Source organism: Tauraco erythrolophus, chromosome 6 (assembly GCF_009769465.1).
Source record: "Tauraco erythrolophus isolate bTauEry1 chromosome 6, bTauEry1.pri, whole genome shotgun sequence".
NCBI classification, from domain to species: Eukaryota; Metazoa; Chordata; class Aves; order Musophagiformes; family Musophagidae; genus Tauraco; species Tauraco erythrolophus.
The window spans coordinates 43038210-43054620 of record NC_141470.1 but is presented as its reverse complement, the minus strand read 5'-3'; the positions used below and the strand labels follow the sequence as shown (position 1 = coordinate 43054620).

General features: G+C 39.9%; 1 protein-coding gene across 2 annotated transcripts in view; it reads right to left on the bottom strand.

The window, feature by feature from the left end:
• AKAP6 (A-kinase anchoring protein 6) overlaps positions 1 to 16411 on the bottom strand; it is a 230108-nt gene that overhangs the window by 154704 nt on the left and 58993 nt on the right. For both annotated transcript variants that reach the window (XM_086613686.1, XM_086613687.1), the window contains exon 4: positions 9338 to 9460. In XM_086613686.1, coding sequence (XP_086469812.1) covers positions 9338 to 9460 — 123 coding nt within the window. The remainder of the gene's footprint in view (positions 1 to 9337; positions 9461 to 16411) is intronic.

The window sequence follows — 16411 nt, the reverse complement described above, 5'->3', positions numbered from 1 at the left end:
TAAAATAAACATTACCTTCATATGAATTTTTTAAAGGTGTTTCAAAAGTTGTTACAATGATAAATTAGTGTAAAGAGCATGATCAAGTTGTCATTCAAAGAGTGACTATTTCGCAATTGCCATAAAGCTTCTAAGTCAGAACTTATGTCGAATACTTTCTCACTGAAATTTCCTGATCAAGTTAGTTCAAAACCTTCTATAACAGCAGTTTGACTTCATCGTATTATTATAGGCACTGAATCCCCTGCATGTAAACAATTTATTCTGCAGGCCAGGCACACAATGGACCCAATGGAATCCCTAACTTTCACTGCTCAAACTTACAGTATCTGTGTTTTGGCATACCTCAGCACCCAAGAGTTTTACAGTTTTGGGTGGTGAGACTTGAGGGGGAATGAACATTTGTAACCCTGCCAAATCAAGTTACACTGTCTTGTACAGCTTCACTCACAAGTGCAAACGAATTTAAGCATTTCCCAAAGTCTGAATAATCTGGGGTTGAATGTGCTCTATGACAGTATTTGGCCTTGTTTTCTAAGAAGGTTTTTAATTAGGTTTTTTTTTTCCTCCATCAGGTTTTTAATACACACTCAGAGGAATATACCATCCTCTATATTCTTGCATGTAAAAGAACACTGTGTTTTAAGAATCTCGTTGCTCCCTTCTCCAAAGCGATAAACATTAGCTTAAAAGCATCCTGGATATTGGTGAAAGTAAAATTCTAACTATTTTAAACCTCAAACATCATGAATTAAAAAAAAAAACAAACAGAGCAATACAGTTGTTCTTGAGACACAGATCAAACTTGTTCATACACTATATTTCTATATGCTTAGTCAAAAGACTTCAAAATCCTCAAAAGTGATAGAGTTTAGATTTTAGACATTACAATTTTCTCTCCTCCTTCAGCAGAAGATGCAGAGCTTCCTTAGGATGATGTCTTAATATGCTTTGCCTCTGGTTTAATGCCTCCTCTGTTCAGAGATAGCTGCAGCTCTCAGAACTAAAAAAGCTGGGACGGCCTTCCATGGGGCTAGTTAACAATATGTCACAGGCAGGCCCAACAGTGCTAACTTCTATTACGGGGCTCTATCCCCTTCCTGTGCACAACTATGTAAATCTGGGGTGGTAGCAAAGAGAAGAAAAGGAAACCTGGGAAGGTCTGAAACAACTGAAAAACCAAAGTAAATGCAATACCCTTTTTTTCTCTTCATAGCTGTACAAAGTAACTACAGAAGGTTAAGTATCTACAAATGTGGAAGACAGGTTTAGAAAAAAGTAGCACTCTTAACAGTATTCCAGCTATTCAGTCTCTGGAAAAATTATTAAGAAATTATTGCTTATGCTACAGGCTTGCACAAAATAAACCTCCTCAGTGGACTGTGTGGTAATAGCTGGTAGCAACAATACAGGAAGACAGTCCCTTCCTTCATTAAAAACATAGAGTAATAACAGAACTCCATCACAACAGATCTCTTAATTCTGTGATGCTGGGAGCATAAACATGGCCGCCCCTTCTCCTTACAAAGAAAAGATATGTCAGCTCTTCTTCATTGCATGACCTTATGGGAAACAATTTTAGATCAAGTGCAGTATTTCTGTATTGGTCAGGGCAACAGTACTGTGATTAGCAGGATATATACCTGGATTTTCTGTTATATACCTGTTTTGTCTTATTTAGTCACCAAAAATGTTGCTGAAATTCAAAAGAACAGTACAAACAGTCTAGAAACCTCTATTTTGCCCACTGCCAGCAACCGTACACTCTCTGGCTCCAGACTGTAACACAGGTACGGTTGAACGTATTAAATGACAGCAACATTTTCTTTTGATATTCTCAGGCACTTTAGCTCCAGAAACAGAAAACTTACATAGAGGTTGTTTGGTTTACAGATTTTAAAAGCTGAATAATAGACACAACTGACAATATAAATGCATTCCCTCCGTTGAAGGTTGATGTCTTACTTCCTATTAGGTCCTTTCACTTGCCTGTGTCATCTGAAATCTGCTGGGTTTAGTTTATATTTCTGATTAGTATGTGCTGCAGACTGCTTCCTATATAAAACAACGTATGTTCAGGAACCCATGCATACCCAAAATACCTTTCAAGATAACAGCATAAAATTCAGAAATTCAAACTAACAATAGGCTAAACAGGTTCAAAGTAAAGTTCTTAGATAAGCAAGAGATTAGTCCACTCATGGTGCTCAGACTCTTTAGCACCATCATCCTGGAGATACTATTGTGTATTTTGATAAAAAAAAAATCTAAATTGGCTGCCATGGACATTGGAAATGCCCATATAGCAAAAGCACAGTACATAACTTAGCCATTTCAGAGGCTGTAATACCTTTAATAAAATTACTGTTACCACCACTACCACAAAGACAGCCAGCAGATTAGCCCAAAGCATGTGTATTTAACCTTATTTTCGATGAGAACAGGTATTTAATACTTCTCTAAACTGACATTTTTCAGAAAATGAGATTTTCCAAGGAGATGAGAATCATTTTTTTTTCAGACATAGCAGACTTGTTACAGACAATGAGTTATCATGAGATACCGCAGAAGCATCATTACATCACCGACACAATTCTTAAATGTGAAAATACAATCTATTTTCTGTATGAAAGTATTTGCTGTTTACAGCTAAGAAAGTGCTGAGCTATGACATGGCCCGAAACATGTATACTGGCTGGACACAGGAAAATTCTTATTTCTCTTTAGACAATAAGACTCTCAAAACACCCATATCTTCAGAAGAATTTGGTTTTGGAATGGAGATGACATCTAAACTTCCTATACAGAAGGGAAGCAAATGCTAGTGTGAATTAACTTGTATAGTTTGTTTTGAAATACCAGTGATACTTTATCAATGATATTTATAAGACCATAGCATGTAAAGTAAATATGGTGACTGAGAAAGTTAATATAATGGAACAACTCTGGGCTAAAAAGCATTTTAATGTGGCACACAGCTTGCAACTAAACTGAGGTAAAAATTACAGACAGGGATCACACCGTTTATTAGAAAAGAAAACCAAGAAATTCTGATTCATGGAAATGATCATTTAGCATGTCCAAACAACATGTTGTACTGCAATGACTTCATGCGATCATAGCCACTTGTACCTTCTCCAGAAGAGTATTTGCTATTCTAGTTTTGACTAAACAGCACATATATTTTTGCCTAAAAAAACAACAAACAAATAACCCTCGTGTGAACAATTAATTATTTTCAAGGAGGCCATCCTCCTCCATTCTTTCCATGAGTGACAAACAATTCCTCTTTGTGCTATCTGGAGAAACAGAAACCACTGGCTGCCATCTTTTCTAAGGCTATCTGATATCCACAGTTACCATGAGAGTAAAGTGAAACACTGATAGCAGCTCTTTGGAGAAAGACTTGGGGGTACTTGTGGATGAAAAGCTGGACATGAGCTGGCAATGTGCGCTTGCAGTCCATAAAGCCAACCGTATCCTGGGCTGCATCAAAAGAAGCGTGGCCAGCAGGTCAAGGGAGGTGATTCTCCCCATCTACTCTGCTCCCGTGAAACCCCACCTGGAGTACTGCATTCAGCTCTGGGGCTCCCAACTTGGAACTGTTGGAGCAGGTCCAGGGAGGGCCATGAATACAATCCAAGGGCTGGAGCACCTCTCCCATGAACACAGGCTGACAGAGTTGGAGTTCTTTAGCCTGGAGAAGAAAAGGCTCTGGGGAGAATTTATTGCAGCCTTTCAGAACTTAAAGAGGACTTATAAGAAAGATAGGGACAAATCTTTTAGGGCCTGTTGCAATAGGACAAGGGGAAATGGTCTTAAACGAAAAAGGGGTAGATTCAGACGAGGTAAAAAGAAGGTTTTACAATGAGGGTGGTGAAACACTGGAACAGGTTGCCCAGAGAGGTGGCAGATGTTTCATCCCTGGAAACATTCAAGGTCAGGTTAGACAGGGCTCTGAGCAACCTGATCTAGTTGAAGATGTCCCTGCTCATTCCAGGGAGGCTGGGCTAGACGACCTTTAAAGGTCTCTTCCAACCCAAACTATTCTATGGTTCTATGATTTGCTCTCCTCCAAATTGCAGACTTCAATTTAGGCAGGTTACAGCCATGGTCTTACTCAAAAGGGCAAAAGGCAAGAGCTGCTATGAATGCAAGTACAACTTCTGACCATTCTTTAGCTAGTTTTGAAGAAAAAAAAGAAAACTCTATCATTACTCTCTCTCTCTCCCCCTCCCCCTACATTCCCTGTACTCAAGATTTCAGAATTTTAATCTTACTGAAACTCTGAAGAGTAAGATTGTTAGGACAAAAATGCCTGACCACTTGTTCCAAATTTCTAAGACCTTTCCTCAATTAATTTTATCTCCACCGCAAAACATTGCTTATCAACATCTACTAATAATGTAAGAAGGATTTAAAAAGTTTGATGAAACAGGTTTAAAACAAGATATTTTTCATTTGTAGGTTTCCATTTAAAAGCCTTGTATTATCTAGATCTAAGTACGACACTAGACACAGAAACGGCTTTGACCAAAAGATCTAAGGCACACCAGAGTAAAGAGAACAACTAGGAGTTTTTCAGCAACAAGAAAACAGAGTACTATGTTAGCAACAAAGGGAGAATTTAAGACTACAGAATTAAAAGTCCCAGGCCTCAGCAAATATATACAGTGCCTTTTATCTAAACCTTTTCCTCAGTGGCTCTTCACGATTCCTCATTTGCTAGTTGGCTTCTTTACTGTGCTAAAATAATGTATCTTTTCAGGTCAGGGATAAAGAGCAGTAAAATGTCTATTTTAGTTAATTATAATGGTCAAGAGCAACATGGTGAATTCTTATTTGTTGAGCTGGTAAGAAAGTCTGTTTGGTTTCACAAGCACAGCAGTACCATCTAGACAGATGCTTTTAGCTCAGAAGCTGCCTTCAGGACACTGTTTTTGATGAGAACTGATTTGCATACCACCAAGTCTATGCTCAGAGTCTGCTAGTAGCTGATTTTGATCAGGGTGCCAATGGGCAAGAATCTGCATAACAGAAAAGAAGAGCTACAAAAGATAAAGTGAATCAGAAACCATTTTCACAAGTTCCTTTTTTGGTAAGGTCAATGAAGCTATCTTCTCATTAGGAAGTGATTTGAGCCTAATCGTTCACAAAATTCCAAACCTGCCTCATTTTTTTCTCTAGTAGGGCTGACTGAAGCCTTTCTGGCAAAGTAGATTTCTGCTGAAAAACACCTCTGTTTTATGAAAACATACTAGTGTTTTCAACATCTGCCAGCTTGTGTGGCTGCCTGCAGGAGTGCCAGAAGTTCAAGTGGTAGCAGCTCCGTGTCAGCCCTCCCATATGAATGGGAAACACACAGCTCCCAAATCAGTTTCACTGATATTATTCAGTTGTGAAGATCCATAAAATGGAAAGAATAATGTTAGTCACTATTCTAGGCATCTGTGAGAGCATTTTCTTTGATAGCTTCATGCTTTGGTGTTATCTAAAACTAAGTGTATAGCAACTTCTGTTCTGCAGAAAGTCAGGGAGCTACGTTTTAAAATTTGCAAGAAAACTGTCCTCCAAGCTGAAGATTGTCTATTTTAGCAAACATTCCAGACGTAGACTACCTTTCAATTTGTAGAAAAAAATCATACTCTTTACCAAACTGTATGGTTACTCATCATGGCAAAATCTATGGAGTTCAGGTTGTGACTGCGATTTAAGAATGAAATTCCAATTTTTCCTAGAGTTAATAATTACAATTGTGGTGTATTTGCATATCAGGGTTGTGCTTGTGTGCCCACATAGTGCACTTAGTCGTGAATTCCCTCGGTGGCCCAGGAACTTCCCAGCTAGTCTCTGCACAGATGAGATGATGGGCTAACTGGGAATAATGGATCAACTTGAGGAGAGACTGCCTTCCACCTTCACAACAAAGTGCTTCATTAATTGTTTCAGGAGCTATCCAGGTGGGACCTTCAGACAGTCACAGAGATGCCTGCAGGCAGCTCTTGCTGGGCCAAGAGCAAGAGACAGACACTACTCATATGCTCCAAAGTGCTGATTAGCATCCTGGGTAGACAGTCTTGCTAGACCAGGTATAAGAATTAACTAGAACAATAGTTTGGGGAGTTCTACCAACTTAAGCTGAAGATGTCATGCAAGGACACTTGTAATGGAGACTTGCATTGCCATCCTGTTCAAGCAGTTTGACTTCTCATGGCAGCATTACCTTGTTCAAAGATTCTAATAAGTTGAAGTTGTAGGTTTCTTGTGGTAGTTGGTTTTGTTTTGTTTTGGTTTGGTTTTTGTAATAAACACATTCTCTTTAAGTGTCTGTGTCACACCACTTCTTGAAATGTCAGAGATGTAGAAAAGCAAGGCTGAGTGAGGAAAGACTTTAAAATTCAATCCTTTGTCAACAATTTACATTGGGACCCTAAAATGACAGTCAAGAATTACACATATTGAAAAATTTGGAGGATGTTCACAACCTTCTCCTTGTCTCCTCTTCAAGACTTTTTCCAGCCAATAATGAGAAAGGGAACAAGCACATTTTTCTGTTTTCCTGTTCTCATATTTTCTTTTCTTAGATTTTGACAGCAGAGATTTAATTCATGAATGCAAAATATTGTCTCTTTATGGCCCTAATTTTCTTATTGCAACAAACATATTTCCAAGAAAACAATATCACAGGTGGTGAAATTGATAATTTGTGCCAAAGGCTAAGGCCTTGTCTCTACTAATAAAAACAAAAATACTAATCTACACTGAGTTTTCACTCCTTCTACAACCAGAAAATCTGTATCAGTAAGGAATCATAGTTATGAGGTTTGCTAGCACAGACGCAGTATATAGAAAATAAACAACACATTTTCTTTGTATTCCAGGTTAGTTCGCTCCCAGTGTCTGTACTATGAACCCATAAGTCTGGAATCTAAATTTATAAAGTACTAAGCCCCCTTTACTTCAACAAATCTTAGGGGAGTCTGACAGCATGTATAACCTGACTGGCAAAAGACAAAAATAAGCAGTATAAGTACCCTCACAAAGACCTTGATCACCATTGTCTTACAATGCTTAACCAAGGGAAATTTCAACACTGATATGAATTGAAGTTCATATACTTCTGTTTAAACACAGATTAGGATTTCTGACAGACAAATGCCACTGAAAAGCTGACGATCTAATTAATACAAATAACTATCTTCCCCACTATAAAAACGCTCTGTATTTTAATAGTTCAATTCTGCTGTGTAGAAACAAATATGACAGCATATGTTTTCTGAAATCCAAAAAGAAAAGTCACAGTTAGTTTTTTTCAGGTTGTTCAATGATTTTTTCACTGGCTGTATATGCCATAAAAATAATTATAATATCAAATATCATCAAATTGAAACTGAACTGTTCTTTCGACATTTCACTTCTTCACAGAAGTAAAGAAAAAAACCACCTCGTTTCATGACATAGTCATCTTGAAACATACTAATATTTTCTTACCCCAAATATATGCAGATATACAGAGTACAGCTGGGAGCCCGAGTACTTACAGGGGAAAGTGAGGATGTACAGGTGCTCACATACTCGTTTATTCTGACTACCTCTAGCAATGAAGGAGTAGCCTCTGGGCTACTACTCCACATTCCAGTCTGATAGATGGTTTTGGCCTCACCTCCCACAAAACCACAAGGCAAAGTGGGAAGTCACTTGCCTGCAAAAGAGCTACTGTGCTCCTCCCCATGGAAGAAGGGGAAAAAGAAACTGACTGTGACAGAGGCTCAACCTGGTAACTGCCCTGTTCCTGGCATATGTTTTTTTTTATCCAGTCAAGAGTGAAAATTGCCATTCTACTCATAAAAATTCATCTCTCCAGAAGTTTCATGTTGCAGAGCAAGAGGAAAACAAATTGGAATGACCAATGCCTTTTCTGAGGTCTGATCTCACGGTGCTCTCTGTATCTTCAGAGCACCTGTAAACATAATGAGAATCATGGGACTGAGGGTGTGCAGTACAAGGCAAAAAATCCAAAATCTGCAACATAAGGCAAAAATGCAGTATCTTCATACTGCATTTGGTAGACTACCACAATGGGCACTTAATCTAGTAGCTGCCCTTAGGCACTACTACCACAGAAATGTTTAAGAACAAAAGACACAAAAGAATTTCCGGTATAGCTGAAATTCCAAAGACAGTTTTCAGTTCAGTTCTAATTGTATATGTGGTTAATGTATACCTAATTAATTTAATAACAGTCACTCCAGTATTACGGTAGGGATTAGGATGACATTTTTTCCTGTAATGCATCACATGACTTCCTGGCACCGTCAAATAATTTTTCACCATCAGATTATCAGAGACTGGAAATGAGACTGAGGTTTGGGGGTTGATGCTCTGATGAAGGTTCAGGTAATGCACTGTTTTATCTGGTTGGGGTGTCTATCTTATTGTCTCAGAAGAGTGCTATTGCTGGGTTTTCTTCCAATTCATACTGGCAAGAACATAAGATTTTGGCAGAAGTAGAGGGAATTTCTTAGATTAATTTTCCATTCTTTTTTATTTTTCTTTTTACCAGATAGAGTAGTTTATCTATTAAGATACCAACACATTGAACAGCATCCATTGATCTTTATTCTCTACCTACAGCACAAAAAATTCGCTTTCGAGAACTTAATACCTGATTCAATTCAGGTCTTTGTTTCACCTCCTCCTAACCAGAAATAGCTCTTGGAAGAATCCAGTGAAAGTCTCATGAGGTTTATCAAATATTTCTCAATCTATAATTCTAGCCTGTAATATATTCAGAAGATTATTCATCGAAGTGTTTTCTGCTTCCATCCAATTTTTAGCTTTTTGCAAAAGAACAAGGTTAGTGATAACTGTATTAATTACACCACAGATTTGTATATTGAGTAAAATTATTCAAATAATTATTTCAATATTTTATTTAAATGACTCTGTACTATGTTAAAACTGTGGGAGGGAGAATAAGAGTTCCTTACTTGTAGGAGTTTTGCTAATGTTACAGCGTAGTAAAAATCTTAGAGTGACCAGCAGAAAAAACATTTTCCTTTATCCTTTTGCTATTGCCATTTTCTTTCAGTTTTGGAGATAATTACTGAAATGCAACGTAATTCTGCCTTTTAATTTATTTTTTTTAAAGCTATCAGTACATATTTCAAATACAAAATATAATTTGTTGGTATGTTCATTAAAATAAACTGCAAAGCTGCAAATCTTACATTAAAATACAGATGCACATTAGTAATTAAAAAAAATAATAATTAAAGAAAACGCACAGCAGAACACTTCAATTACTGATAGTAATCATAGTATAATCTTGTCCTACCAAGTGTGTCTCCAGGTACAGTTTAAGGCTGTCTGTCTCTGCTTTAGGAGGAGTCCAATTCTCTGTTGTTTCCATGGCTTCATTTAACCAGTGAATGAATTCATCCAGCTTGCTTACAAACCCCTTACCAGACAAGAAAAAAGAAAGAACAAGAAAAGCATATTTGTTAGTAAAATGACAATCTGAAAAATGTATACTTTTTTTTTTTTTTTTTTTTTTTTTTAAGCCAGGAGAGTATTGTACAGTAGAATTTTGCCTTTTACAAGCATGCAAAGAAAAAAACAATTAGCAAGTGGCCTTCTAGTAAATGAGGAGCCAAACAGTGATTCTGGAGATAATCAAAGGTGGGACAGGACAACGTGAGATCCATATATCCGTATGACTGTGATGAAATGGAAAAAACAGCAAAGTTTTAAAAGCTATGAAAGGGATATATAAAAAGCTGCATATACATTACAATGAAAACTGAGCTGAAGACCTTGCACTGGGCAGATTGAGTGTAGTATGAGACTGTTGTTAGTTGAAAAAAGTGCTGAACAAAGCTGTATTAACAAGGTATACATCAGTAAACTGAGGGAAGAAACTATTTGTCAGAACTTGGTTCTTGTGATTCCTGTTTTGGTTCATCGGATGAGACTGAGAGTGAAGAAATGAAATAGTAGGTGAGGCAGAATGTATAACATTTAATATAAATATTGCTGATTGCATATGAGCCACACAGATGGTGCTCCTGAGAAGACAGGAGCACCATTTATTTCAAAATTAGTACCAATTATATTGTCTGATTAAAAATAGTGCCCCTGAATTTACATGATTGGATGATACTATAGGCACATACTGAGTATAGATAATTTTGCCGAAGTCTGATCCACCGCAGAGCACAGAGTAAATGCAGTAAACTGACCGTGGTGTTTATAAGAACCCTGAAAATTAACTCTGAAAAGGAAGGCCCATCTATTACAAGCATCATAAGACTAGATTAAGTCAGGTCTAATGCTGGTTGTAGTATTAGTTATTAACTATATATTTCACAGCGTGGTGAAAAATTTTAATTTCCAGTTGCATAACAACTTGGTATACATGCTCGGTATCTCATTCTCACCACTTTATTTATGGAATGATTTCCGGTAATTATTCGTCCATTCAGATAGCTAAAATCAAGCTAAGCGTAAAACTTTTAAAGATTCCTGAGCCCAAATCCCCTTCTCCAAAGTGGCACATGAAATTGGAATTCTAAATGGGAGAGAAACAAGAGTTTTAGCAGTTGGTGCCCAGCTGCGTTACGCAGAGAAGTGCAATGCTAATAATCCAGACCAAGCAGAGCCACATTTCCTTCAAAATTCATGGTAGCAGAGTCATTTTGGCCCAATGATGTGCCAAGAAGTAGAGTCCAATAATAAACTCCTGGCTTCCAGCTGAAGTGGCAGTGCTGCTGAACCAAAGGTAGCCTCTGGCAGGGCATTCCTGTGCATACTGCAGGCATGACAGCACTCACTGAGGCGCTCTGAAGACTTTGTTTTAATTATTATTTTTCACATGAGTCCCTGTGAGTCTTCAGGATGAGAAAGAGGCTATTGTCATCTCTATTCATGGAATCCACTGTATCTCATAGCATTGCAAGGATGAAACTGTCATTCTGTGGGTTTTGTTGTAGGCTGTTTATCAGGACAATCTACGAAGGGGGAAGGAAGACATAAAAACAACCCAGTGGATGTGGTGACTGAGATGACGTGTCCCCACTCTGGCTGCATCTCCTCTCTCGCACAGCAGGTCATGGCACAAGGGCTACGCTCCCCATGTGAAGCCATGGGACAGAGGAGGGGCAAGATGCTTCACCGTCTTCACTGCTTGCTTTCTTCCAGCTCGCAGAGGAGCATGAGAGATGCCAGACTGGCAGAGGATTGGGAGACGTGAGTTGAGGGGGAAAGGAGCAGGAGGAGTAAAGTCCTTCTAGTCCCTCCAATAAATCTCTGCCTGCGTTTTAGCGATCCGCTGTCCTTGAGAGACAAGGTGATATGGTAAGCACAAAAAATGAAGAAAGGTTCTTTCTTGTCTACGCGTCATGTATTTTACAGAGACAGACACGTGTAACATCTGCCGGCGGTACTCAGTGTCTGTGAGCCTTCACAAGGGTGCTCCGAAACACTGCAGGCTTGCACCACTGCAAAAAGCCACTACCAGCAACCGAGTTACTTCTGCCCTCTCACAAAAGGTGTCCGTGTTTGAACGTCTGCTACTTCACATGGGTATTGGAAACTCCCGAGCCGCAGGCTCCAGCAGCCCACACAAAAGGGGCAGGAGGAGATGGCCTCAGTGCACCTCGGGGATCACCTGGGGGCTAGTTTGGGGGCCTGGAGAAAAAACATAGATACAGTGTCCTACAGAGCCACGACGAGCCAAGTTATCTATGGAAAACGAGGTAAGGCTGGAAGCACCAGTGCCGCCTGGCACGGCGGGATCCGGCCGGGGACACGGTGCCCGAGGGGAGCCCCGCGGCAGAGGGGCGCACCGGCCGCCGCCAGCCCCAGGGGAATTTTTTTCTGCCAGGCAGCACAAATCACAATAACCCTGCTATTTTTCAAATGACGGCAATAAAATTTTATTGAAACCATTCGAAAGAGCACATCTGTAGAAACCGAGAATAGCGGAGGGGAAAAAAAAAAAAAAAAAAAAAAAGGGACGGCCGGGCAGCGCGAGGCCGCCGGCGGACCGGCGGAGGGAGCGCCGCCCGCCCGCCCGCGCGCCGTGCCTGGGCCCGCAGCGCCACCTGCCGGCGCCGCGCCGCGCCGCGCCCTGCCCTGCCCTGCCCCGGCGGCGCGAGGTGCGCGGCCGCCCCGGCCCCGCGGGCCGCGCGAGCGCTTCTCCTGGGCAGCCGCGGGAGCGAGACCCAGAGCGGAACATCCCTCTGGGAACGCGGAGTCGCAGCAGAACTCCGGGAGGTGTGTTTTCAGCCGTTAGAAGGCGCACCAAGTAGGGCACTCTTTTTGCCTCTGATTGTACGTAAGGTTGAATTGTAGCAACGCAGTTCCTGCTTTGTTCGTCACAACTTACGGATCAAAACAGTGCCCCGCCGTTGTTGTTGGGGTTGTTTGGGTTTTTTTTTTTTTTTTTTTTTTTTTTTTTTAAATAGCAGTGCCTATGATTCCGTCCTATTTACTTTAATAGCCCGGTGGCAGCGAGCAAGGAAGGAGCCGCGTTTATCATCCGGCCACCAGCTTCATGACTCATCCCTGCCTGGGAGGCAGCTCCGGGTTGGAAATTGAAACCTGTGCAAATATAATCAACTGCAGCGGCTCTGGAGTTACAGACGAGACTGCAGTTTGCTCTTGCTGCTGAAGTTTCCCTTCTTGCCTCCGACTTTTTCAAGGCGCAGTTATCGACAGGCTTTGAGCTCTAGGCCAGTTTTGGCCATCAGCTGTAGCCTACATCTGGTACAGATGGTTCTGCTCTGCTGACCTTGCTGGCCCAAGGAAGGGGGCTCCCTGCTCTCTCGGACTTGGAGAAGGAGAATCTGCAGTATTGGCAGTCCGTGTAGCCCTGACACAAATATAAAGCTGGGTCCTTAATCTCCTCAAGCCTCGTAACAGAGGGGCAGTCCGAAATGTGACTTATCCCTGACTGAAGGGCCGCTGCCCCTCCACAGACTGACCAACACGAAGTCATTTCCGCATAATCATGATGGCCTAGTTAGTTGGAACAGAATGCAATTAATTACGTACATGTATTCAGGGACACCAACAGCATTACAATAGTTGCTTTTCTCATCATCTAGAATATTTCCCAGAATACACGTTTTAAATAAAAGCTTTAGACAAAATAAGTTCTGAAAATAATAGGGAAAAAAGTTGTCTTACAATACAGAAAATCTATTGTGAGACTGACAGAGCATGAAACTATGCTTTGAAAAAAGAGATTACAACATAAATTATATCAAAACAAAGGATGAGGTTTAATATGCAATCCTAAATCCAAATCCAGGAGTGCTCAGTGAAAGAAATAAATTCACAGGATGACAAATTTTAACCAGCATAGGATATTGTTCATTTTTTTTTCTTCATTTTATAAGATGCACACGAAACCACTTTGTATTCCTTCCTAGATACTTCTTACCTTTCTGCTTTTTCTGTTTGTACTTCTGTTTTTTTTCTCTAGATTTTCTTTCTCTTCATCATTTTTAATATAGGAAAGAATTTCAACAAGTATAAACTTCCGTGGAGCTATGCTGATTTACACTGGTTAAGAGTCTGATCTAGACAGTATCATACTTATAATGAAAATACTGTAAAATTTACTCAACTCATGCTTTGGTAATGGGAAATTAAACTATTGTATTTTCCATCAAAACTTCTTAGAAGTTGAAAACTCATTGTCAGCCACATTGAAGCTAAAAATTACTGTACACGAATTCCTCAGAAAGAAAAGAGGGGAACAGAACAGAAGAAAAGGAACGCCAGTATAATCCAGTCTCTGTCTTTTGACCAGCTGGTTCGGTTTTGCAAATGTAATAGTTTTGTACTGTGCTAGCAAGCTAGATGTTATTAAAAAAACTCAAGCCCCTCCATGACACAGCATAAAGCTATTCTTATACTATGCTGCTTAGTACAGAAACAAATATTTCTGGGTTGTTATTGGATGATTTGCAGCAACTTTTATGGTAAAGTTTGCAAATAATAATAAAGCTCTTCCCATACCCCACACAGAAAATCTTGCAGCATTCACCTTTAAAACATTCAGCTTTCCATTTTGCTTCATGACAATTTTACAGATCTTCCTAGGGGGAGGAAGAAAGTTCTAATCACAAATCCCTGAACAAAGCTAGAGCAAAAATGGCTTCTTTTGAAATTTGGCAGGTATGAAGTTATTCTTTGCGGTCTAATTCTGTTTGCTCTGGATGGATAAGAATGAAAAAGACAGACAATTATGAGTACTGGGGGGGAAAAGACCCAACTGTAACTCAGTATGTCTTCTTTGGTGATGATGAAAATATATTTAATTCAATAGTTCTATAGAATTAAGGAATGAATTAATTAACTGAAGAATTAAAAATAAATTTGACCCCAGAACACTCAGATTTTTTGAGTCGTAAGACATGAGAATTCACTTGCTGAGTCATCCAAAAAGAGCAGGGATGCGTCGGCTCAGAGGCCAAAAGCATGCGTGGATATTGGGCCAAGGAAGGGTGCACCTGGATGTGTGCCTCCCACCCTTGTTCTGTTCAACATAAGGGCATACATAAGATACAGATCTCTCAGCTGCTGCGCAGGGCTGCAGGGCTCACTGCGCCCGCTGCAGCTGGTCAAAAGATCTTGGGTTAGGCAGCCTGGTTGTGTCTGGCATGTGGGATAACAGAGCGGGAGAGCAGCTGTGGTGGTGCACTGCCAGTACGAGAAACCCTGGAGCATGGCGGTGAGGCCTACGGAGGTGGTCAGATGAACAACTCACATGTAATTCATTACATTTAATAGGACTGTGTGTGTTCTGCCTATCCCAAGTGTGTGTCAGAAAAATTAAACGCTTAAAATGAACACAGAAATAGGCAGTCTTTGGCATCCCAAGCAGTTTGTGCCTGACTCCGTTCCTTTTTCCTGTTTTGCTGGATCCTGCTTGCATATTCCTCCCTACTCACTATGACTGTTTAGCACCCCTCACTGCTCACTGCCTACACCCCGCTATTGCCTCTTGGCATGGCCCAGGATTTCCTCTCTCCCCGTGTCTCCCCAGCCTCCACAGTCCCCTCCTGTGCTTTCCCAATGAGCTTCAGAAGCTCACCCAATCTCTGGCCAAAGACCTTTAGAACTAGATATCCATTAACTTCCCACTTTCTAATTTGCGGCAGCAGGCTCGAGGCTGATGCTTATTGTCATCAAATGAGTCAGTCAAAGAAGTTTTGGTACCCACTGACCCTAGCTACATGCTCCCTCAGAGTTAGTGGCACAGCCAATGCTCTTGGTCAAAAAGGACAAAGTAGAGCCCAGGAGAAATATTATGGGCTGTCAGCAAAATAACGAGCAGTTGACCAACTTAAAAACTTCTGATAACAACTACAAAACTAGTGATAACAACATAAGTGCTTAAGATACTGTAGAAAGGCTCCAGTCCCTGATGAGATCTGTGCATATTCTCTTAGCTTGTCAGGGGTGTTGCTCAGACATATTCTCATTGGATTGCAATTTTCTGAGCAGCACACAACTAAGACCTCCCAGAAAAGCTTTTAGTGTCACAGCCATGAAAAAAAAAGCATGACTATCAAGTGAGTCACTTAAAATTATGCACAAATGCCTCTCAACTAAGCTAACGCCTCTTCTTGCTCTAGAACTTTTAAAGTTTCCTAACTTCATTTCAGTGGTTTAATTTTACTTTTACATTACAAGCTCCCTCTTTTTTTTGAACAGAAAGGAAAGTAAACAGTTCTGGTGTTCAATAATTTTAGCACTTCAAATGATCTCATCTAGACTTTGAAGTTCAGCTTTCATTAATTGAACGGAATGGGAAAGGAAGAAGTTTCCATCTCAGCTGCAGCTATCACTTTACAAATCCAGCTTTTATTAGACCACATTTAAAAAGGAAACAGACTAAAGCCCAGTTCTGTAATTTTGAGCTTTAGTCTAAGAGAAGGTACATTTATGGTTACAAAAGAAACCCAAGAATATGAAAACACGGAGCTTTTACTGTATTAAAAAATGCAACTAAGAGCAGCAGTAGTTTAGATGTTTTTTGTATATTTTTGATGTGAGATTCCTTTAGATGAGGAATTTGGATATTTGCACTTACGGAAGCTAGCACTAACATTGCCAAAATTATGCCATAAAACACAGAGGATGCAACTGCATCCAGTTAACACCATTATGAAAAGTTTTATGGCATTCATCCTAGACCAAATTTTATTTTTGCTTTTTATGGAAAAAAAAAAAATCCCAGATTTACTGGCCTTGCATAGCACAGGTAGCAAAATTATTTTAATACCTTTTGATTTGTAATTTTAGCTGTGCGGTGTTAACACCACTCAGTTTATTAGTCTAACATTTTCATTTAACATGTATGCTGGCTTAAACTTAAGGCACTTCTGGTCATTGC